Source organism: Humulus lupulus, chromosome 1 (assembly GCF_963169125.1).
Source record: "Humulus lupulus chromosome 1, drHumLupu1.1, whole genome shotgun sequence".
NCBI classification, from domain to species: domain Eukaryota; kingdom Viridiplantae; phylum Streptophyta; class Magnoliopsida; order Rosales; family Cannabaceae; genus Humulus; species Humulus lupulus.
Genome location: NC_084793.1, coordinates 290,195,363 through 290,221,051, shown reverse-complemented (window position 1 = coordinate 290,221,051; position 25,689 = coordinate 290,195,363). Strand labels below are relative to the sequence as shown.

The 25,689-nt window shown below is 39.8% G+C and overlaps 1 protein-coding gene across 1 annotated transcript; it reads right to left on the bottom strand.

The window, feature by feature from the left end:
- Nucleotides 1-22,894: 22,894 nt before the first annotated feature.
- Nucleotides 22,895-25,328, bottom strand: LOC133809155 (pentatricopeptide repeat-containing protein At3g51320). Its single transcript, XM_062245918.1, has one exon. It carries the CDS (start codon nucleotides 24,958-24,960, stop codon nucleotides 23,242-23,244), a length of 1,719 nt encoding a protein of 572 aa, XP_062101902.1. The 5' UTR covers nucleotides 24,961-25,328; the 3' UTR covers nucleotides 22,895-23,241.
- Between the last annotated feature and the right edge of the window lie 361 nt (nucleotides 25,329-25,689).

Sequence of the window (25,689 nt, the reverse complement as noted above, 5' to 3'; positions counted from 1 at the left end):
TTCAAAAAAATAAAAATAAAATCCTCTTTCCTTTAAACGGAAAACTCTTGCAAGAAAAACCCCTTGATTAGGGATTGACGCTATAATGAATAAAACTAATAAAACTCATTATTTATCACAAAAGTCTCTTTCATTATTATTATTACTATCAAACTCAAATCACGAGCTAAAGGAACAAGTTTCATTCTTATTTAAGAGAATTTTCTTAGAGCTAATCTTAAGAAAAATCATAAGAATAGAAATAGTTTGAGTTTACTATTAAAACAAATAAAGAAAATCACATCAAAATAAAAGAATTTATGTGCGAATTTTAAATCAAATTGAACATAACGAACTATGGCCAATATTAAGCCTTACACCCATAAATAAATTAAGCCTTACATTATATACCTTCATAGACCAAAAAACTACTATCATGACATACATAAATAAATTTATCATGTTCATTTATAAGAAAGATTCACAGCACATGGAAACCAACATCTAATGCAGGGGCAGAGAAAGTTGGGGGATGGAAGGCTGATTGTCTTTCTTATACATATACCACTCTGGTATTTTATAACTTGGGTTTATATTATTAGAGCTGCTTAACTTTTTTTTAAAGTATTACTTAGGTTTCTAACATTTATTTTGTATCACTTATGTCCTTAAACTTGTTAGAAAATTGTTTACAGGATATGTAACAAAAAACGATTTATGACCCAACAGAAAGTAATTTATAACTTCAGTTAATTTTTTTGTAATTAACTGGTTAATAAATCGATTTTTTTTAGCATTATGCAAACCATTTTCTAACTAAAAAGACGTATGTGATATACATTTAGTAAGTTTGTGGACTTAAGTAATACAAAATAAAATTTGAGTACCTAAATAATACTTTTTAGAAAAAATGGATATTCATTTTTCTATGATCTAAGAAATAGAGAGAGAGAGAACTCCTATTATACATAAATAAATTAAATATGTTGTTTTATATAACTTTTCTTTAATGATTAATAGTTGTAATACCTTACCATACTAAAAAAAGGAAAAATTACATCCCGTATTAGTTTTTGCATTTTATTTTTAATTTTATTGTCATTTTTTTAATTACATATTTAACTCTTTTATACCATTTTTTTAAACTTAATGTAACTTAATCCATTCTCTCTTTTGTTCTGAGATCTCACCAACCACCGTAGCATCCATTCCATATATGCGCCAGACCATTAGGAAGAGCAGCTGTCGACGAAGCTTCGGCTAAAGTTTTGCCCTCATCCGTTGCCAGAAGCCACTGCACGCGCTGGTCAAAGACGGTGCTGACGACATTTTGACTGTCTTTTCTGGCAATCTCTGGCTACATTGGATGTCGGGGGTGGCACCATTAGATCGAGATTTTCGAGATGAACAAAACCCAGTCCCTCATTGGATGTCGGGGATTTCTTGACATCGTCGTAGAAGATGATGGGGATGGGTTGTTTTTGTGTTGTGTTTGAAAAGTAACATTTAAGTTACTATTAAGTTTCTCTTCAGCTATGTTTATAAAAGAAATAGAAAGGTATCTTTAATAATTGTAATAAGCAATTTATGTGTTTTATTTAAAAAATAATTATGTAGTTGCTTTTTAATTTTATTAAACAAAAATTAATAATAAAAAACCAAAATGTGTATTTATTATTATAATGCCAAAGTAACTTTTAAGTTTCTTTATTATTCCCATGTAAATTAGATTAGTGACTAAAAAGTGAATTAAAACTTTTTATTAAAATAGTTACTATATAGTATTCTAAAAAGAAAACTTTTCATGATAAGCTATATAGTAATTTTTATACTTTATTGTAACTCATTAATTTCTAAAAAAAAGATTAATTGGTAACGTAAAAGTACCTTAAATAATAAGTCACGATAATATAACCTAAAAATGACTAATCGATATTTTAAGATAAAAAAGTTTCAACAAATAAGTGTTGGAGGTAACCAAAATGTATATGAAATCATATGCTCTAAAAATAATATTTTTTATGAAAAAGTAACCAATTGGTAACTTATCACTATTTTAAGTAACCAAAAGGTTTTTGTTGTCCATGTTTTCACCTCCAACACGTGGTGACCCCCAATGGCTGGCTCGGACATTCCTAAACATCATCAGGACATGTTACTGCCCGAGGACTCTAGTCGGAGCGAGGGTCCTCCTAGGTGAGACCTTACCTCTAACATGGTCGTGGGTGCCTTGATAGATTACTCTCCGAGGTCTGTCCTCAAAGATGGAGGTCCTCCTGCTCGGAGAATTAAGGTGAGGGCTCTCGTCTCCCAGTCGTCTCACAGGTCTGAGGTTTTGGTTCCCGGACCTAAGATAAGGCACAACGTGTCAGCAAATGCGGGTTTTCAGAGCCAGAAGATCGTCTGACAACCTTTATGGGCGATCCATCAACAGAGTTGTCGAGTGTACGACTCGAAAATCCGCACAACCACTACGTCGTCTAACATGGAGTTACTTACAGCATGCCCTGATAGTACTTGGGGCATGTTCCCTATAAAGTAGGTGCTTTTCTACAGTGGGCCCCGCAGATCTCGCTTGGGTCGTAGTCTCTATTTAATGCAACTCAATGCATTGAATTGGTATTAATCCCCAAATAATGGGAAGAATATGTATTAATTACTTATGATTAATATTAATAACCTCAGCCTCTATAAATAGGGTCAGGAGTCTCATTGAAAAGGGGTTGATTTTTTAGAGAGAAAATACTTTGTACTCAGAGCAATCTAAACGCTGCCTGAGAATACACCATTGAAGCTTACCCTCACAAGCTTCCAATCCTCTTAATAATACCATAGGCTCATGGACTAGGATTCTTTTATAACCTGAACCACGTAAAAATCCTTGTGTTCGATTCGCTTATTTCTTTAATCTTTCTTCCTTATGGTTGATAGCGAAAAAGACAGTCAATAGTTTCTTTTGAAAACCCAAAAAAATGGAAAACCCAGGATTTCGGAGATATTTCCAATTCATGTATGTTGCTTTTAGAATCTGATATTTTTTGAAGTAGCAAGATAATTTTGTAAATAAATTTGTGTAGGTGATTTTTGTAATTATTTTATGTTATATGTATACAATCGTAAAGATGAAAAAAATGGGGATTTTACAATAATATACCACTATAACAAAATAACTACAAGTTTGTTATAAGAAAAATAATATACCCAAATGGACTATAATCTTCTATATACTGAGTGTGTAGATAACGTAAATTCTTGATTTTAATAGTTTTTAATTTTTTTCTGTTAACTTTAACGGAATATTATTATATTTAACCGAATATTCTTATATTTAACAGTAGATTGTAAACATGTCTTAAACTTAAATTAAATAAAATAAATAAATAATCAAACAAATTAAAATAAGATATTTTACAATGATATTTATTTAAAAATAATAAAATCATATATTTTATAACTTAAATAAAATTTAATTAAACTTAAACTTAAACTTAATATTATATCAAATATAAACTTAAACAAAAATTAATTAATTAATTGAAAAATGATATTTTTAATATATTTTATGATAATTTAAATAATTAAATCATATTTATTTAAAAATAATAAAGACATACATCATTTTTTTTTATCTTATAAATTTGTGTGATAGTTTGTTTTTTATCAAGTGATTGACGCTCTTTTTCTTCATCAAATTCACCAAATGACATTTAGAGATACATCAGAAACTAAAAATAGTTTATGCATGTATATTACTGTCTATGTACAATATGATTTTTTCTATTCTTATTTTATTTCTATTATTAATTTCTTTTTAAATATTATTGTATTTTATATATATATGTCATGTAGTCATGTAAATATATATTTATGTCAACGTTGTGTTTATATGTCATATATGTAGAGATTATTGATATAAATAATTATATATACTAAAGAATTATAATTCATTCTATTATATATATATATATATTTAAAACGGTGAACCAGTTTTTATTAAAATTATAGACAATGTTTATAACTTTAAAACTAAGCAAACGTGCATTGCACGTTGCTTCTACCTAGTATTATTAAATATAACAAATTTTATATTCACGACAAATATCTCTCATAACTAATTCATATCCTGAATCATTCATTATTAATAACATATTCCTAAAACATTTAACACTCATTAAAATAATTATTAAATATAATAAAATATTCCTTATTAATCGTTTTAAAGTGGAAATATGTTATCACATTATAAAATATATCATGTAATTATATATTATAGTATGATATTATGTAGTTTTTGATTGCATATTATACACAATAACAAGTTATTTAATAGATTCAAATTAGTTCCAAATTGCATATGACACCAATGGATATCATATTGTATGCCAACTCATAACAAATTATTTTGGATACCAATTAGTACCGAATTGCATAAGATACCAATAAATATCATATTGTATACTAGCTGATCATAACAAGTTATTTTGGATACCAACTAATATATATATATACCAAAGTGCATAACAATTAATACGCAATTACATATGTTGACCCTGATTTTGGTCAACGATACGGAGTCTAGAAAACGACAGGAAAGTAATATAGAGCTTGAGGAAATAATCTAATGGAAAAATAAAGAACACATAGATTTATAGTGGTTCGGCTCTAGTGATTGGTAATGACCTACGTCCACTTGATACTATTATTAATATTGAGCTCCAAAGGTGTGATCAAAGAACTAGGGTTCTTTGAGTTTCACAGACCTTAGAAGAAGAAAACAATACAATGATGAATAATAGTAATCTAATTCTGAAAGAAAAAGATCGATCCCCTTCCTTGAGATATTTCTTGTGTATATATAGGCTCAGGAAGAGTTACATGAATTAGGAAATAATATTTATCCTTAATAATCGGATCTGCAGGTCATCATGAAGAGATATTCTCGGATATCATCACAACTGTACAGATCTTTACATAAATGAACGGAATATACGACCAAGCTGGTCGTATATAAAACTTGATCTTTTCATGTGGAAATAATGATGGTCGATAGGCGAGCCGTATCTCTGCTACGTGTCCGCCACGTGTCAAAAGTCCTTGCCACGTCATCAGCAACTGATTTATGGATAAATATTTGCCCCCCAAGTTTATTTATTGCGACCAACAATAAGTAAACTTAGGAAACTAACTTTTCGTATGCCCCACGAAATCTGTCAGAGCTTCTAGTGCGATCTTGAAAAATGTGACCTAATCACGTGCAATCATGCCTTTTCAGTTTTCAAGAAACCATTCTGACGGCTGTTACACTCCCTCATGCCTTAAAAAAGGTAACTCATGATTACCCCCTTTTGGCACACCTCAGCTTCTATAAATAATCCCCACATTCTTCTTTTAACTCTTTACACGCCATCTCTTTGCCAAGAACTCTTAAGAACTATATTCCAGAGCCCAAAACTTCCAAGTTTTCAGTCGCTTTGCTAAGGATCTTTCGCCTGCAAACCCAAAGCTACTCCTTTTCAGGATCTCCAATCTTCATTCAGGTAAATTTTCTTCGACGTTTAACCCTTTGAGATGCAATGCATGTTGCTTCTGTGCTCTAAAACTTTTTGTGTTCTTGGGTAGAAATTTGTGAAGATTTTGTATATACCGTTTGAGGCTTGATAGGGTAGTGTAGTTTTGCTCTATATAAGTTAGGAATCAGTTTGATAGTCAGAATCATGGGTTTAGGGCGTAAAATCGAAGTAAAAATTCAAATTTTAGGCTAGCTGAAAAACTGGGTTTTTCCCGCCCCTTTGGAGTTGAAAAAGCTTTTTTCAGAAAAACTTTTTACTTTCACTTTTTGATCCGTTTTTCAATCTGCTCACATAAAACTTAGTGTTTCGGTTAGAATGTTGCTGGTCGTAGACGCTAGCAACGTTATTCTAACTTTCAACATAAGCTCTCAGGTTGTGCGTCTTATCTCCTCCTTTGTCTGTTTGCCGTTTATATGCAAGACCCGTGGGGAGGAGAAAGACCCATCAACGATGATCTGCTAGCTCAATTGCTTGAGGACGAAGAACAACCCTCGACGTTGATACCCGATATTCCCTTTTCTCGTATTAATCCAAACACTTCCCCAGTCTTGACCCGAAACATGGCTCGCACCAAAACCAAGGCCCAAAAAAGAAAAACCTTCGACACTTCCCATTAGCCTGCTGCTGCAGCTGATGCTCCCTCGACCAGTGGTCGAGACGAAAATGCTTCCGACCCAAACATCCAAAGACATGCCTGTAATGACCCAACTACCCTAGACTTTGGACCATTAATGAAAACTATACATAGACCCTAATCCTTAATAGAACTTACAGATGAAAAGATCATAACTTTATTAAAACTTGTAAAAATAAAGGTTAAACTTACATAAAATTTAAGTTAGGATATGGGATCCCATTGTTTTAAAATCAAAACATAACATAATTGTAATTAAAAGAGATTACATAAATAAGTGCGGAAAAATACACATAAAAACATAAGTAAAGACTTCATCCTCGAATCGAAACTCTCGGCTCTTTGAATCCATTCCGCCTCAATATACATGCCCAAAACTACCAAGAACCTTTCCCGCCACTAAAGTTATTTTCCTACACATATAAACAAAAAGGAGTGAGCCTAACGCCCAGCAAGGAAAATCTAACACATAAACCATATACATAAATTTCATAAAGGAACATAAAACATATCATAACACTTATGTCACATACATACTATAATGGCCATTATTACTTGGGGTCCCATAAACTAAACAAGTCATATGCCCATTAGATTAGTGGGGTCTTGCTAGCTAAGCAAGTCATATGCCCATAATGTATTTGGGGCTTGTTAGTTGTATAGGTCATATGCCCAAGTCTACAAGCATACTTAACATAGCATTTTACATAACACATATTCATAAGATAACATATAAAATCATATAACACATAAGTCCTATCCTATTTTCCTTACCAAAATAACCGGGATATGAGAACTGATTTGGGACCTTGGAACACTCCTAAAAACCATTTATAATAGGGTGAGTATATTGAGAAAAAAGGGATGAAAGTAATGAAGAAACTATACTATCAAAACATACTTACCAAAAGCCTTGTGCTTAAGAATTTAGATTTCCTAACCAAGAATAAGAATAAGGTTAGAATACTGAGTAGAAGACTATGAGAACTTTAAAGAAAATAATACAGAAATGGACTAGAGTTTGGGATACCTTAAGTACTTCTATGATCAATCTAAACCTTGAACCGAAATGTGAATAGAGCCTTACTTCCCAAGTGTTTGATAAGCTTATAGTGATCAAGCTTATAATTTCCAACCCAAGTGTTTACACTCTCACACTAACCTAGCAACTTGCAGCCTCTGAACTTAGAGTAATAGATGAATAAATGGCTGGGTACTAGGCCCTATTTATAGAGTTTAGGAATGAAAAGATCTTCATTTAACTTGAATAAAAATAATGGCTTTTTAAGTGAAAATCATTTGAATTATCGTTCAGCAGAGGCTGAAGACTCGTTCAGAAAGATGTTGAACTTATCAAGAGGTTAAGGATTTGAATGAGAACGTTTTTGAAAAATTTCAAAAATTCACTGAAGGAGGCGATATATCGCCTGGGCCAGTATGCCCGAGGCAATCGTGTGACGTTTCGTGTTTTTCGTATCCCCGTACTCCGATATATCGCCCCCTATAGCTGCGATATATCGGCATACGCTGAATATTTAAACACGAAATTACACATTTTTAGCTTAATTTGAATTGAGTAAACAGCCTTGACTAAGCCCTCTAACGTTTTCAAAGCTGCTGACTGACCTTAGGATATTCAAATTTTAACCTTAATAAATTTATTTCTCAAAATACTTAATCATTATTAAACCTATACATGACATGTGCTATTATCTTATTGGGTCTTATCTAAACCTTATAATATAATAAATATTACCATCAATATCAGTCATATTAATCAAACCTTAGGTTAAAATTAATATTCCTAAACTATAGGTTAAACTTAGAAAATCTACAAGTGTTACTATGAGTGTCCAAATAAATCCCGGTCTGAACCAAAAATCCACTGTCATAAAGATAATACTATTATTACTATTATACTACTATCTAACTTAGCTAAGTAAAGTTCTTTGGACTCTACAATGCCCTCCCTCGACACGCCATTCAGTCAGATGTTGAGTGGCATGCAGTCTCTGAAAGTAGGGTGACAGTCAGAATGATCGCCAACTACTTAAGGAAATATGATCTGCCAGGGGTGACCTTAGTCAAGCCCAACCCAGACCAAAGGGCTAATCTGCCTAGGGGCGCCTATAGCGCCTAATCGCGGTTTCATATTGAGGCAGGGGCCACCTTGCCTCTTCACCCATTCTTTCAGGGGGTGGCCAACTATTTTGGAGTTGCCCCCTTTCAAATAACCCCGAACAGATATAGGATGCTTGCTGCACTCTATATCTTGTATAGCCAGAAAAAATGCCCAGTGTCATCGCCTCATGAGGTCAACTACCTGTTCGACCTCAAATCTAACCCCAACCATGAAGGCACGGGGTTCTTCCACCTTTGTCATCAGGAAACTGGGCGCACTTTCTTGACTGACACGACCCATATCTCAAACGTGGGGAGGTACTACCAGGAGTACTTCCTTACGGCTGACCTGGTCGTAAACAACCTGGCTTTCGCACGAGGAGGTAAAACTTTCGTATCGCTCGCTGACTTCTTCACTTAGTGTTTTCCTCCATAATGTCTTAAACTTTTGATGTCTTCCAAGCCCGTGGCTGCGACCAAACCCAACTCCGAGCATGGAGTCGAGATCGACACTATTAGCCAGCATGACTAATGCTGAAAAGAGTGTCAAGAATCTGGTTACAGAGGCTAACCTTAGGTTGGCTGGCCTCAGGGCTCCTCAATCAGACACGAGGGGGCCTTCGGCAGGGAGTGCTTGCGCCGAAGAGGAACCCGAGCAGCAACCTCAAGCGTTACCTCCATGGAGGAGACCGACTGGGGTCATGATCAGGGAACCTGCTGGCACTCCCCGAGCAGAGAGGCCCTCGGCCCCCTTAGGGAAAGGAAAGCAGAAGGCCACCGAGCCTGCTGACCTCTCTGACAACTCATCGGATGACCACGGTATAGTTATTTCGCTTTTATACAATTTGCCAATTCCATGTCATCTATTCGACGGGGACGGCAATTTTAAATATGCTCTACACTTAGGGCCAGACTTCTTCGTGTCAAAGAATGAGTGTAAGACTAGTAGAGTTTGTAGTGTAGCGACCAGTAATAATAGCTCGGGTATTGGACTTTCCAATCCTTTTTTGTTTCTTTTTCTGATGTAATGTGTTTGGCTATTCATGTTATCTCACTGTTTGACTTTGTTCTTGTTTTTCAGGCATGGAATCTACCAACGTGTTCGATCTTTACAGCACCCCAAAGGCTGCTGCTGCCCCTCTAAGCAAGAAGAAAGCCAGTAAGAGACATACTGGGGAGAGCAGCAAAGAGCCTCAGGCGAAGAAGGCCCGGAACGCAGGCCCTTCGAAGGACAGGCCCTCTGCCACCGTGACTCCGCCTTCCCCCTGCGAGCAGTAGACTCCATCTACTACGGCCGGGTCGACTCCTTCTCTCGATGCCCCATCTGACCAACCTCAGCAGGAGGATCCTGCCTCACTTGGGAACTTGATGGTTGGTCGCGCCTTCAAGCAGATCAAGGAGAGGGTCGCCAAAATCGCGAAGCACGAACGCTGCCAAGAGGCAATGGCGGCTACGGAGACGATGGGTGTTGACCCAATTCTGAATCGTGCCCTGAACGAGTTCACTAGTGTAAGTCATCTCCTTTTGTGAAAATAGATCTTCGTTAGATTATTGTTTGTCTAATTTTTGTTCTGACTGCAGGCCATGCTAGCCCTTACTGCCAGCCGCATCCACCTGGGTGCTGTCACCGAGCAGGCCAGGACCTTGGAGCAACGGCACGAGGACGAACTCAAAGCTGTTGAAGCCAGACATGCTGATCAGCTGGCGGCAGTGACTGCGGAAAAGGCCCATCTGGCCAAGGGGTTAGAGGAGAAGCTGAAGTCTATGGAAAAAGCCCGCAAGCAGAGGGGCCAATACAAGGAGTCCAACTGCTCTAACTTCAAAGTGGCTAAGCAGCTCGAGATTGACTTGATCGCGAGCAAGCAGGAAACCAGAGATTTGGAGGGTTGGGTTGAGGACTTGGAGAAGACTAACGCCGCCAACTTGGAGAGTTATAAAAATGCCACCCTGAGGTGCTTCTACGATTTCTGGAAGCACAATCAGGGTGCCAATTTTGACTATCTTCCTGAGAATGCGAGGGAAGCTGAGCTGGCTCGTTGCACGACTCAGTTGGATGAAGAAGAAAGATCGAGGGTCCCTACTTCCCCCAAAATCTCGCTGGCCGCTGGGATGGAGGGTGTAGACAACGAAGCTGTCGACCAGAATCTTCCCCAGGATCCTCCTGCTCCTCAAGCTCCTTAGTCTTTTCTTTTTATATTTCTTTCTTTTTTGACTACACAACCTACGGGTCGTGATGTAAAGACAATATAATTTTTCTTTGGCTTTGCTTCATGGGCAGCTCTTACTTTTATTTTGAACAATTACAGCCATGGACTCTGCATCTGCTTTAACTCGTTGGGAGCTGCTCGCGGGATTTTAGAAAACCTTTGACACTTGTCTCATTTTCGCACGAACTCCATGGAGCCTTCATTCATGGTTGGCCAGAAATATCCCTGCCTTAGGATCTTTTTTGACAGGCTTTGCCCCCCAGCGTGGTCCCCGCAAAAGCCTTCGTGTACCTCCTTCATCAACTCTTTGGCTTTCTCCTTTGTAATACATCTCAGGAGTGGCAGTGAGTATCCCCTTCGGTACAGGATTCCGTCGACCAGGATATACCTAGCGGCTTGCCACTGAAGGGTCCTAGCTTTGTTTATGTCCGCTGGTAGCACGCCGCCTGATAGATACTCTACATATGGTGCCATCCATGTGTCTGTCATCTGGATGAACAGAGTGGTTTCTATTGCTTGGATGCTGGGCATGGATAGTCGCTCGACTGGCACTATGTTCAGAGTATCAGCATCTTTTGCACTTGCCAATTTTGCCAAAGTGTCTGCGTTGGAATTCTGATCACGAGGCACTTGCTGAAGAATGTATCTGTCGAACTGGGCTAACAGATCCTTTGCTTTGTTGAGATAGACGACCATCTTTAATCATCGCGCCTGATACTCTCCCAAGATTTGATTCATGACTAGCTAAGAATCACTATAGATATCAAGTGCTTTTATGTTCATATCCTTGGCTAACCACAGTCCAGCAAGCAATACTTCATATTCAGCCTCATTGTTAGAGGCAGTGAAGTCAAATCTTATTGCACAGTGAAATTGATGCCCTTCTGGCGTTATCAATATCACTCCTGCTCCTGCGTGGGATTCATTAGATGAACCGTCTGTAAACAATTTCCACGAGGGTGCTTGGATTTGACATTCAGGTTCGTTAGGCTCCTCGATCTGCTCGCTACTCGCGAGCTCTGTGAACTCGGCGATGAAGTCAGCTAAGGCTTGCCCCTTTATCGTTGCTCGCGGCAGGTAAGATATGTCGAACTGCCCGAGTTCGACTGCCCGCTTTAGTAATTTTCCGGCAGCCTCTGGCTTTTGCAGGACTTGCCGAAGAGGCTAGTCGGTCAATACCGTAATCGGATGGGCTTAGAAGTAAGGCCGCAGCTTCCTAGAGGCCAATACTAAGCAGTAGGCTAACCTTTCAATGGGGAGATATCTCAATTCTGCTCCGATCAGCCTTTTGCTTACGTAATAGACAGCCTTCTGCACACCTTCTTCTTCTCTCACCAGAACAGCACTAGCAGCGTAATCCGTGATTACCAGGTAGATGAACAAAGTCTCTTTATCGACTGACTTCGACAGGATGGGTGGCTGCGCCATATTTGTTTTTAGTGCTTGAAAGGCCTATTCGGACTCATCTGTCCATTCAAATTTCTTATTGCCTCTGAGTAGATTGAAAAATGGGATGCACTTGTCCGTTGATTTTGAAATAAATCTACTGAGAGCAGCAATTCTCCCAGTCAGGCTTTGGACATCCTTAATCTTCACTGGCGACTTCATCTCGATCAGGGCTTTTATTTTCTCGGGATTAGCTTCAATTCCTCTTGAGTTAACTATGAATCCCAAGAACTTCCCCGATCCAACTCTGAAGGAACATTTAAGGGGATTTAGCTTCATCCTATATTTATTAAGGACGTTGAAGCATTCTTGCAAATCCCTTACATGTCCTTCTGCCTTCTTCGACTTAACCAGCATGTCGTCGACGTAAACCTCCATGTTTGCCCCGATCAGCTCCTTAAACATGTGGTTGACGAGTCTCTGGTAAGTCGCACCAGCGTTTTTCAAGCCAAAGGGCATTACTTTGTAACAACAGAACCTTGTATCGGTTCAAAAGCTAGTGTGATCCTCATCAGGGGGATGCATACTGATCTGATTATACCCAGAGTATGCATCCATGAATGAGAGGATTTCGTGTCCTGCAGTGGCATCGACCAACTGGTCGATCCTCAGGAGTGGAAACAATCTTTGGGGCAGGCTTTATTGAGGTCTGTAAAATCCACGCACGTACGCCACTTGCCATTTGGCTTGGGCACGAGTACGGGATTGGAGACCCACGATGGATAAAAAGCCACCCTGATGAACCCATTCTCCTACAGCTTCTCGACTTCTTCCCTCAAAGCTTTCGATCGGTCTTTGTCGAGCAGCCTTCTTTTCTGTTGCACAAGTGGAAAGCTTTTGTCAATGTTCAGGACATGGCTGATGATTGCAGGATCTATCCCAACCATGTCTTTATGCGACTAGGCAAAGACGTCCCGGTTCCTCTTTAAGAACTCCACCAGTGCTTGTTTTTTTGTTGTCTCTAAGTTGTTATCGACTTTCACAACTCTGGTCGGATTTCCCTCATCGAGTTAAACCTCTTCAAGGTCCTCGATGGGGCCTACTTCTTCTTCGAAATCCCCAAAGCGAGGATCTAAGTCTCTATCCTCACTTTGGGCAACACCCTATTTGGTGAGATTATCACCTGAGCAGGCTTGAACATCAGATGCCATTTGTAACTCCTTCCCGGCGGCATCCCTCGATACACCCTTTTTTCCCTTGGTGATCGAGGCATTGTAGCATCCTCTCGCCTCCCGCTAGTTTCCCAGCACGCATCCTACTCCTGCATCTGTTGGGAATTTCATGGCGAGGTGCCATACAGAAGTGACGCTTGAAGGTCAACCAGAATTGGTCTCCCTATCATGGCATTATACGCCGAAGGACAATCAACTACTATAAAAGTAGTGAGTAATGTCCTGTTAGCAGGCGCAGTACCTGCTGTGACTGGGAGTCTAATTGACCCCACTGGGGAGAGCCCTTCTCCGGAAAAACCATAAATGGTTTGGTTGCATGGCTCTAGGTCCTTAACAGACAATTTCATCCTTTCCAGCGCGACTTATATAGGATGTTGACCGAACTTCCTGTATCGACCAACACCATTTTCACCATCATATTTGCGATTTGGACATCCACGATCAGCGGATCGGAGTGTGGGAATCGCACATGCTGGGCGTCGTCGTCAGAGAAGGTGATCGGCTCCTCCTCTGTTTGAGCCTTTTTTGGTGCACGATCCTCGACACTCATCATCTCGATTGTAACATCCCAAATTTCCTAATAAGGCTTAGTGCCTGGATTAGGGGGCCGGGAGGCAATAATTGAGTTATTATGTGAATTATATTATAATATAATTATGCTTGTATTTTAAAGATATTAAATATGTGAATATGTGCTTGTGTGATTGGGACCACATTATTATGTGGATATATTTGGGTTACTCGACGAGAGGCGGTCCTGATGAGCAAGTTAGCGAAAAAGTCACAACGGGGTCTAAATACCCGGTTTGGGGTGTATTCTAGTAATTTAGTATATTACCGGGAATTAGTGGGTAATGGGGAATTATTGGTAATTGTGTGAGAATAGTGGAAGTGGCGGGAATTATAGGATGCAAATTGTGGATAGCGGGATTTAAGGCAAATGAAAAAATTGCCCTTATAGATGTTTGAGGTATAAGCTAAGAGCAAGGGGTAACTTAGTCATTTCCACTGTGGTTTAAGGCTTAGGTGGCTGGGACATACTCAGAAAGTTTGAGAAGTTACATGAAGAAGAATTCAACAGCCCCTTTCTCTCTTTCACGTTCTCTAGGTGACATAGAAGCTTGAGGAGGTTTTTGGGAAATTCAAAGAGTGAAGCTTGGGAATTAAGGTGCCAAACTTGGGGAAAAATAAAGGTTTAGCTCAAGGGTTTCATCACAGCTGAGGTATGAACTCTGAATTGAAATTTTCTTGGTTAATTATGCTGAATAATTTAGGGTGAGGATGTCCATGCATGTTTGTTAATTGGTAGATTGGGTTTTGGGATTTTGATGAGTTTAACTTAGTATTCAGTTGGGTTTGATTGCTGGTAAGAGGTATATTGTTTCTGGGGACTTAATTGGAAGGTTGGGAGGAAATTGGATGAGCTTGGTTGGGTTTGGTTGCAGGAAAAACCCAGAAAATTCTGGGTTCGTGGTGATGAGCCGCGGCTCTTTTATGGTGAGTCGCGGCTTGCGAAGAGGATTTTAGGCCCGTAGGGCTCGGATGCAGGGGCGCGCCGCGGTGCCTCAAGGGCGCGCCGCAGCGCACGTTGGTTTTCAGAGAGGTCGAGCCTCTGGAATCAGAGGCGGGCCGCGGCTCGGCTGTGAGGGGCCGCGACTCTTAAGGGGAAAATTGACCATAATGGGATTTTTAGGTTGGAAACTTAACCGTTTGGGCTCGGGATCGATCCTACTTCCTTGTTAAGTGGAATTCAATGTCCCAGAGGCTAAGAGTTGGTTTGGAAGTTGTTATATACCTGTTATTGATGAGAACTTCCTTATCGCGATTGTGACTAGGTTTTCGCTAAGGGCTTAAATCGATGATCGTGCTCGGAGGATTGTCGCTAGTAACCCACTTGCGAACAAAAGGTAAGAAAACTGCACCTGTTATGTGAATGCATTCTTAGAGCTTAGTTAAGGTAACGAACATGATTATAATTATGTTGTGAATATCTGCTTAGGTATGTTGTAACATGCATAATTATGATTATGCTTATAACGGTTGAGTGGATGTATTATAATGCATTGTGTGAGTATCTGTTAAGCATGCTATGTGGAACATGAGACTGTCTGTATGAATGTGAGGCGTAGTTTATAAACTAGGGAATCATTAAAGTGTTAAATGGAGATCAACTTATTAGTTGTAAATTTGATGGGTTCTGGGAGATTCTTAATAGTTATGAGTCTCAAGGCTTCAACTTATAAGTTGGAGGCACGTGGTGGCTTGACGTATAAGTCAAGGGCATATGGGACTTAGTTTATAAGCTAAGATTGGCATAACGCACGTGGAGTGCAGGCCACCATGGCTTGGCCACCCTGGGAGTGCAACATGCGCTTGACTGGCTCGGATGCCAACAACTTGAAAGGAAGTGCAGCATGCACTTGTGTGACTCTATGGTCTCTAATTGAGTTTAGTGGATGTACTGGAATTAGTTATTACTGTTTGATGGCTATTTTATTCACGGAACTGTTAATTAAGTTTTCTTGCTGAGTCCTTTGGCTCACAGGTACTTTGTGGTGCAGGTAAAGGTAAAGAGAAGCTCAACCAGCCATGAGTCGGAGGGCGTTAGCAATGATATGTACATATGCGGTCCGCTCGACCACCACGGTCGAGATGCTCAGAGGAACTAGGGTTAAACCCAGCTTTTTCCGCTTAGGACGGCTTAATGTGTAATTTGAGTTTTGTAACATACTTTTAAACTAATGTTCTTAGGATCCCATGTAAAGAACTTATCTTTAACTTAATGGAAATGTTTATGAAATGATCAAAAGTTTTTAGTACCCAAACCTTAGTGGTTAATCACATGTTTAGTCCAAATGACTTGTTAGTAAGTCCAGCACTGGTTTCAAAACACACCTAGTAATGGACCCTAATTAGCAGGGCGTTACATCGATGTCCTGGTCGTGGCGTAGGGTTCGAGCATATCGTTCCCTCGCTTTTCCACTATCGCCTGCAAGATGTGGGCCTCCGCAGATGGTGAGTAGGGTACCTGCCATGGGAGCTGGCTGTAAAGGTGGCGAACGCTGGCGTGCAGGCGCCGACTCGTTGCCACCTTGAGCCTCTCGCTGAGAACCTCCCGCAGCTCGTACATATCTTCTTAAGTGTCCCTGTCTTATCAGGAACTCAATCTCGTCCTTCAGCTGGTTACACTCATTGGTGTCGTGCCCGTAGTCGTTATGATAACGACAGAACTTTGTTGAATCTCTCTTGGAGATATCTTTTCTTATGGGTGCGGGTCGTCTATAGGGCACGCTCGAGCTGGTCGCTTGGAAAACCTCCGCTCGGCTTTCAACAAGGGCGGTGTAATTGGTGAATTTCGGTTCATACCGATTATTTTTGGGGTGCTTACTCTCGGAGGCCGAGGGTTTGCCACTCGCCCGCTTTCCACCATTCTTTCCATTGCCATTCCCGTTGCCTTTGCCGTTGCCGTTGCCATTGGGCTTAGACCTGTTGGCGGCTTTGGTGGGTTCTTCTTTGGGCCCCTTATCTTTTGCTGGCGATTTTCCTTCATTGGAAATTGCGTCCTCGAGCTTGATGTACCGATCAGCTCGATCTAAAAGCTCCTGGGTAGTTTTAACCCCATGCTTCCTGAGGCTACTCTAAAGGGGAGAATGGCGCCTAACCCCAGCGGTTAGGGCCATCATCTTGCCTTCATCGCCCACAGTCTTGGCTCCTGCTGTGGCTCGCATGAAGCGCTGAACGTACTCCTTCAAAGGCTCCCCTTCTTTCTAGCGTATCTCGACTAGTTGGTTTGCCGTGTGTGGGGTGCACACGACCCACATAGAACTGTCCGTAAAAATCCTTCATGAACATCTCCCAGGATATTATACTTGTAGGAGGGAACTTAAAGAACCACTCCTGAGCGGCATCAGAAAGGGTCGTTGGGAAGATCCTGCAGCGAGCATCTTCAGAGACTTTCTGAATGTCCATCTATATCTCAAATTTGTTTACATGAGATACCGGGTCTCCGTACCCGTCAAAGTTTGGCAGAGTCAGCATATTGAATTTGTTGGGGGTTTCTGCCACAGCAATCCTTTGTACGAAAGGGGTGCCTCTCCTCCGATCGTACTCGATATGCGATGTCCGCCCCCCGACCAGCTGTTGGACAGCCTGGTTCGGGGCATCGATTTGAGCCTGAACGGCTTCAGGAATTGTTAGGGCCTCTTGTGCCAGGGGAATGTACTCGTCGTGCCTTTCTCGGCGGTCATTGAGTACATCCCTCAAGTCATCGTTTGTAACGCCCTGGATAGCCAAGACCGCCACACTGTGTACTTATAAAGGTTCAAGACTTGCTAATCAAGTCATTAATTTAAAAACGTGTCACTAAACATGTATGAGCTGGGGTTAAAAAGGTTTTGGTCTCAAAAGTTTCACTTTATATAATTAAGTAGTTATATACACGGGATCCCAAAAGAAACAGCGTTAAAAGTTGGTTTACAGACTTCAGAAGATACATAAACAACTGTTAGCCATACTAAGGCAAAATAGACAATCTTTGGGTCTCGCGTCCTTGCCTAAACCTCAACCGTGGCAGCTGTGCAACTGGCCATGTACATTCCACTCGCAGAGCTCTCCAATCAAGGTTGATCAAGCTTGCCCTTGCCTTTACCTGCACCACGTAGCACCCGTGAGCCAAGGCCCAGCAAGAAAACATGGGAAACACAAACAGTTATAACAGACAGTAAATTTACTAAGCACAAAATCTCATCAAATAATCCACATTAATCATTCAGCATATAATCAGAATCATGGATGCAATCAAACACTTATAACATTCATGTCACATAATAATCAGGGTCGAAAACTTAGGCCGCACCCTCTGTTTATCCCACTGACTCCGGTCCACTTAAACCGAGCTCAATGCATATTAAGTTGTCCTCGGCTACCAGTGGCCAAGCCGCGCCCTATGCACTAGTGTATCCTTTGGCACCCTTAGGCCGTCGGTTCACTAAATAGCTTGCATGGCATAATACCATCTTTTCAAGCATACACAATAGGGAACCCTTAGTCCCGTCACAGATATTCAACCAGGTGCAATTTTCTTACCTTTGATCTTTGTGGTTTCGGATTACGGGCAACGCTCCTCAAGCACGATCCGTTCCCGAGCATAAGCGTTTATCACCTAGTCACAACCAAAGTATTAGGTTTCATTAATATCCAAATATAGGTTTCCGGGTACAAAACTAACTTCCGAGAATCCGAATCCCACCAAGCACGGTGGTGAAATCGATCTTGAGCATTCTAGACCACATTCCCATCCTTAAAAACCCCTAGCATTCAAGTGCACAACTAAGGGCTGCGGCCCTTGAAGCTTAGCCGCGGCCCTAGCCTCAAAACAGAACCAAGGACCACTCTGGGCAAAGACACGCGTCGCGGCCCTTGCAATGGGCGCCGCGGCGCTCACCCCTGGCCGAGCCTCCTTGGCTCATCTCCAACCTAGGGCCGCAGCGCTCTAGAACAGAGCCGCGACCCTTCCCTTCGAGCCTAGAAAACCCACCATTTCCAACATCTAAACCTCATCCAAAACCATCCCAAAGCTTCCCTTTCAACACCCAACAACCCCAACACTTTCAGAGCAAGTTAAGCCACACAATTCACCTAAAACTCATAGAAATCACACACTTAATTCCTGAAACTTAAGAACATAAACACCCAAAGCTAACCAGCCAAAAACTCAAATTCAAACCTCTAATTCATAAATTAAAGCTTACCTGGTTAGTGGAATTCTTCCTCTAATCAAGACCCAGCTGATTCCCAATGATTTTCCAGCTCAAACTCCACCCTAAACATCAATTAGGCAATAACCTCAATACCCAGCTGAAAACTCAAGGTTGAACTTCAGAGAACACATGGTTTAATCCTTACCTTAGCTTCGATTTGATTCCCTAGAGTAAGTCTTGAACTAAACCTCAGAAATCCAACTCAATTTCCCAGCGATTTCCAGCTTAGAAATCCCAGAATTTCTCTGCTTCTCCTTTGAGTTTTCACTTAGTTTCCCTTGTGCTTTGCTTGAGAGAGAGGAAAGAAGAACTGAGAAAGAATGTTTAGGTTGGTTTAGTCTTTCTACGGGTTTCCTCAAACTTGTCTTATCCGTTAAGTTAATCCCAAGGCTCGGGGTGCCAGAACCGTCCCCGAGAGCAAAATGGTAAAATCCCCCAATATTCCCGCCTAGATTTCCTAACCTCCAATATATCTCCATATATTTATTTTCATAACCCGATAGTCTAAATAGCTACCCGATACCTAAAATACCCTTGACTTATCCAAAGTCAACTGCTAAGCCCCATTGTGACTTTTCCCCGCAAACTAGCTCTAGGATCGCCTCGAGTCGTGCTCTGCAGACCTACCCACATAATAATATGGTTCTCACATATATCACATATGTATATCATATTATCATCAATTATCATACAAACATTATTAATCATAGAATTATGCATTAAATCAATAAAGTCATTCAATTCATATTAAACCCAATTATGCCCTCCCGGCACACTAATCAAGGCCCTTAAGCCTTATTAGCGAATTTGGGGTCGTTACATCGTCCCTTCGCTGCTGCTCGCTGGCTTCGAGCCGGCTAAAGACGCTATTTTTTCTGGGCTGCCCCCAGCATTATGTCCTGCTTGTCAGTCTTCTCTAGGTGGGGGGCTTCTGCCTCCACCTCTCTCCTCGTTCCTCCGACCAGCATTCCCTCTGCCTGAGTCGGCCTCATTGTAGTCGTGGCCATCTCTGAATCTTGACTGGCTATGGTGGGACCGACTGTTACCTCTGTTGCCTCCTTGGGCTGGAACTTTCCGAGCGTTAGGGGGAGGCCTGCGTTGGACGGTGGGTCCCAGTGCATTGTCATGCCGTGGGGGGCCCATAACCGCAGAGCCTGTCTCTGAGTTCCTTTTGTTGGCAGAAGGACGCTGCCCCCTGCTCGGTGGATATGGCTCTTCACCCCCTGGGCGTGTAGGATTGCGGGCCTGTTGCCCAGCCCTATTCTGCCTCGGGCGCGAGGGATTGCCTCGACCAGCCTGGGACGGAGGCTGCGTCTCAGGATCCCTAGGTGGGATATCATCCTGAGGCATCGGTGGCTGCTCCGGCCTTTGAAGGCTTGTTGGCTGGAGCGGAGGGCTAGGATTGGGACCTCTTTGAGGTGACCCGCTTGGGGGTTGATCAGGCTGCGAGGCAGGCGCAGCATGATTCCTAGCCAACTGGAGGGCTGCTTCAAGGGCAGCCATGGCATCCCTCTGATGACGTTCCATCTCCGCCTGTCGTTCGCTCAGCTCTTGGCGCTGGCGCTCTATCTCCCTCTGTTGTGACGCCATTACCTCGGTGACACTCTCTTGATTGGCCCTCAGAGCGGTCAACTCATCTTGCAACACCCCTAGTGTTGTCTTCAGGGCCTCAGAGTCCACTTCCTCCTCATCAAACTCCAAATGAGGTTCGTCTTCAGCCATATTTGGTGGAGGAGGCTGGGGTGGTGCAGCGGCAGCCTGTCCAGTCTTCTTGGTAGTCTTTGCCATTAGATTTTCTTGAATTCAAGTCTCTCAACGAGAGCACCAGAATGTTGACCCTGATTTTGGTCAACGACACGGAATCTAGAAAACGACAGGGAAGTAATATAGAGCTTGAGGAAATAATCTAATGGAAAAATAAAGAACACAGAGATTTATAGTGGTTCAACCCCAGTGATTGGTAATGACCTACGTCCACTTGATACTATTATTAATATTGAGCTCCAAATGTGTGATCAAAGAACTAAGGTTCTTTGAGTTTCACAGACCTTAGAAGAAGAAAACAATACAATGATGGATAATAGTAATCTAATTCTGAAAGAAAAAGACCGATCCCCTTCCTTGAGCTATTTCTTGTGTATATATAGGCTCAGGAAGAGTTACATGAATTAGGAAATAATATTTATCCTTAATGATCGGATCTGCAGGTCATCATGAAGAGATATTCTCGGATATCATCACAACTGTACAGATCTTTACATAAATGAACGGAATATACGACCAAGCTGATCGTATATAAAACTTGATCTTTTCATGTGGAAATAATGTCGATAGGCGAGCCGTATCTCTGCTACGTGTCTGCCACATGTCGAAAATCCTTGCCACGTCATCAGCAACCGATTTATGGATAAACAACATATGATACCAATAAGTATCTGATTGCATATTAGCTCATAACAAGTTATTTTGGATACCAATTAGTACCAAATTACATATGATATCAACAAATATCTGATTGTATATACTAGCTTGTATATGATATCTCCAATAAGTAGTTAAATATGGTAGCATATTGTTTATCCAAAAAATAGCTGTTGATGACGTGGCAAGAATTTTCGACACGTGGCAAAGATGCTGCTCGCCTATCGACCAGAGATACTTCCATATACGACCAGCCTGGTTGTATACTCCGTATATTTATGAATAAATCTGTACAATTATAATGGTATCCGAGAATATCTCTTCATTATAACCTGAAGATTCGTTTATTAAGTAAAAATATGATTAATTGACTCATGTAACCCTCCTTGAGTCTATAAATATACAAGAAATAGTTTAAGGGGGGATCTTTTGGATCTTTTTCCGAATTACATTGCTATTATCCATCGTATGTATTGTTTCTCCTTCTAAGGTCTGTGAAATTCAGAAACCCTAGTTCTTTGATCACACCTTTGAAGCTCAATATTAATAATAGTATCAAGTGGACGTAAGTCATTACCAATTACTGGGGTCGAACCACTATAATTCTTTGTGTTCTTTACTTTCTATTAGATTATTTTCTCAAATGTCATACTATTTTCCTGTCGTATATTTGACTCTGTGTCGTTGACCAAAACAAGGGTCAACACATATATTATTAGATAAGATACTAAATAGTACATGTTTTAAAAGATACAAACAAACAAATTCTATAAGATACTAAATAATATTGTTTTAAATAATATTGTATTATTAATTATGTAGTAGTATAGTACAACACAAAGTGAATGGAGAAATGGAATAATAATCATTATAAAGTAACTATTATTTTGATACTATTTAGTGGTTTAGTGGTTTATGTGATTTTTTTAGGAGCTAAACTAATAAATGATAACAAAATAAAATATAGAATACCAAATAGTATCCAAATAAATCAATTCTCAATATTGAAGTAAACATAGAACATTCAAAATAAAAATTTACTACTTATAAATTGTTTGAAAAAACATAGAACTCATAAATTAGGAATTGAAAACTCAGTTGTAAAAAGCATAGAAAATAAGAAAAAAATTGATTTAGTCATAATTAGCAAAGCAATTAATTAAGGAAATGTATAAATTAATATTTCCCATTGGGTATATTATACACATAATTGAATTAATAAATTAGTTTATATTAAAAAAGTAGTGGGTATACTAAATAAATAAATAAAACTTGAATATTTGTTATTTAAGTTAATAAATATTATAATATAGGTAAATTAAAATATCAATAACAAATTAAAAATTATTTACAATATCAAGTGTGAGTGTAAATCTTCAAATAAAAAAAAAAAGTAAAATACCATATAGCTTAGAGAGTAAAATTTATTCTTATTCTTTCTTATTTAATTGATTCAAAGCAATTATTTTTTTAATAATAAAATTTATTTATTCATTTATAAATATTTTTTAGAAAAAAATAAAATATATATTAACACCTAGATTAAAATTATTAATTTTTTATACTATAATAATTGGTTGCAAACTACAGTGTAAAAATATATATAATTAAAATTGAAAGAAAAAAAAAACATTTTTTTCGGCAAAATGACCGACATTTTTATGTGATTATTTCAGTTCAACAAATAACATTAACTTTCACACAAAAAAAAAGTTTCGAAATTTGGAATTCGGAGAAGTTGAGTTAACTTGACCTATTTTCATCAAATTCACACCGTTCAGTTTTATCATTCTTCGTCATTGTCAGCATAACATTTGCCTTCACAAGAAGCGCATTGGCGGCCCTGTTGACGGAGGACGCTCCAATATGAAGTATGGATGCCAATTTGCATAAAAGTAAAGCCAGGATCATCTAACTAAATGGCTGTTCTCTTCAAGTGATCAACAGCCTTAGATTTTGATCCAAAGGAATATTATGCACTTGCCAATGTTCCTCTCGTCTTGGATTGTGAACTATCTCTTTCAAGTCTACAAGATTGCACCCTGGCATTCTGCCCACTATTTTTTCCTTCACCATTTCTTTCACCCTGGCAACTTCTTCCCATCTACCTGCCGTGGCATATAAATTCAGCAGCAATCGATAGTATGACAGATTCTGAGGTTCCCTGTCAATGCCGGATTTTGCAATTTGTTCCCCAAACCAAAAATCTCCTTCAAAGCGACATGAACTGAGCAAATTGGCCCAAATCAATGAATCCGATGACTCGTCCACAATATGCTGTGGAATGTTCCTAATGATCTCCTCTGCTGGCTTTACAAGGCCAACACCTACAAAAATATTAGCCAAACACCAATAATGAGCAAAATTGGGCTTTATACTAAATATGTTAGTCATTTCTTGAAAGTAACCTCTCCCTTCTTCTAACAGTCTATCACGGGCACAAGCACAAAGAACACCGATAAAAGTGATTGCATCGGGTAGTATTTCTCCTTGACCTTGGTCAATCCTTGCACTCTTAATTGGTTTGCTTTCTCCATCTTTTAATCTTCCTTTGCCCACCAATCTGTGGTACAGATTAATACCATCTTCAGGATTTCCCTGAATGCAGTGTCCCAAGATCATTGCATTCCAGCAAACCAAATTCTTTTCTGGCATGCTGTCAAACACTATACTAGCCACTTTCACTCTTTGACATTTACTATACATATCAATTAAAGCTGTGCCGATGAATAAGCTTGATTTCGAAAAGGCAGTCCTGATTAGAAATCCATGAACAGATCTTCCTTCTTTCAGTCTAGCTGATCGACCACAAGCAGTGAGCACATTCACCATGGTAGTATTGTTTCCTCTCATTCCGGTTTTCACCAGCAGCCTATATAGCTTCAACACACAACCCGGAATTCCACTCTTCAAATACCCACTAGTGATCGCATTCCAAGATGCCACATTTCTCTCAGGCATAGCGTCAAATATTCGATGAGCAACATCCATAAAACCATGTCTCGCATACCCATCAACGAGAGAATTCCAAGACACCACATCTCTCGTAGACATTTCATCAAACACCTTATAAGCAAGTTCCACTCTCTCACAGCACACATACATATGAATCAAAGAGTTTTGAACTTGCAGCACAGTATCAACCCCATTCTTGACCGCCTGCCCATGGCACTTCCGTCCAGTTTTAACGCAACCCATCTTCGCACAAGACCCAACAAGAGGTACAAAAGTGTGGCCATTGGGACAGAACCCTTCCCCCAACCATTCAAAATAGAAAATTACAGCTTGGCTCGGATTCAAACCCAAAGAGTAAGCCTTCAAAACTGTGTTAATACAAAAAGTTCCCGGAAAATCTATAAACTTTAAAATCAATATAGTATAATCAAGATGGCCAAAATCCCAGTATAGCTTGAGAATTTTCCTGGCCCAAAACGAGTCAAACCGACCTAATGTAATCAAATTGGCATGGATTTTAGATACCTGGAACACGCTGCGAGAGGCGTCGAGAAGAGCAAACCAATTGCGGCGCTGAGATGATTTTGAGGCATCAATGGAAACTTCTGGGGCAACAGATGAAGAGAATGGATGGGAATGAATAATAGGTCTGGAGTTCCTGAAGCGAAATAGGTCTCGTATGGAAATTCTTGCCATTCATTTGGAATTTGGTTTTGAGCCGATCGTTTTGAGGACTTCCTCCTGGTTATTTCCATTACCGCATAGTACTCTCTCTTGCTCCTTTGACTCAGATTTCAGTGTCAGTCTCATTCGGAAAGGAAGTAAAGATCCATCTCCACAAGAAGCTTTGTATCTACGTCCTCCTCAAGCTCAACTCGATCGATCTTCAATGGAGGTGACGAGCCACTGCTCTTGAAACGAATCGGTTTAGACAACAACGCCTAGGCATTTAGCCATCCAGGGTACAGCAATGAAATACCAAAACGGCGCGTTAGATGTTTTGGATCGAGCAAAATTATGTCATCGTCAGGGGCTTCTTAGAAAATATTGGAAAATATTCAATGAAAAATACATTGAAAATAGCCAAAGTGAATTACATAACGTAGGAAAGAAGGAAATTTATCTAATTATACAAGTTTTCTATACACGAATAATGTATGATTGACCAAACACCATTTGAGAAATGAAATTCCTCTCAATATTTTTGTACTGAATTGTGGTCCCTCATTTGTATGACCTACCATATACTGTCCGGTTTGATTGGGTAATCATTAGTTTGTTAGGATTTATTATTCTTCTAGTATATTCTTTTGTATCCGTGTCATCACAAAATTAAGTTGAGTAATTCATTCAAAACAAGTGTTCTCTATTTTTCCTATCTTTCTGCTTTCAATCTTGGTATTAGAGTCTTTTCGGCTATCGCCC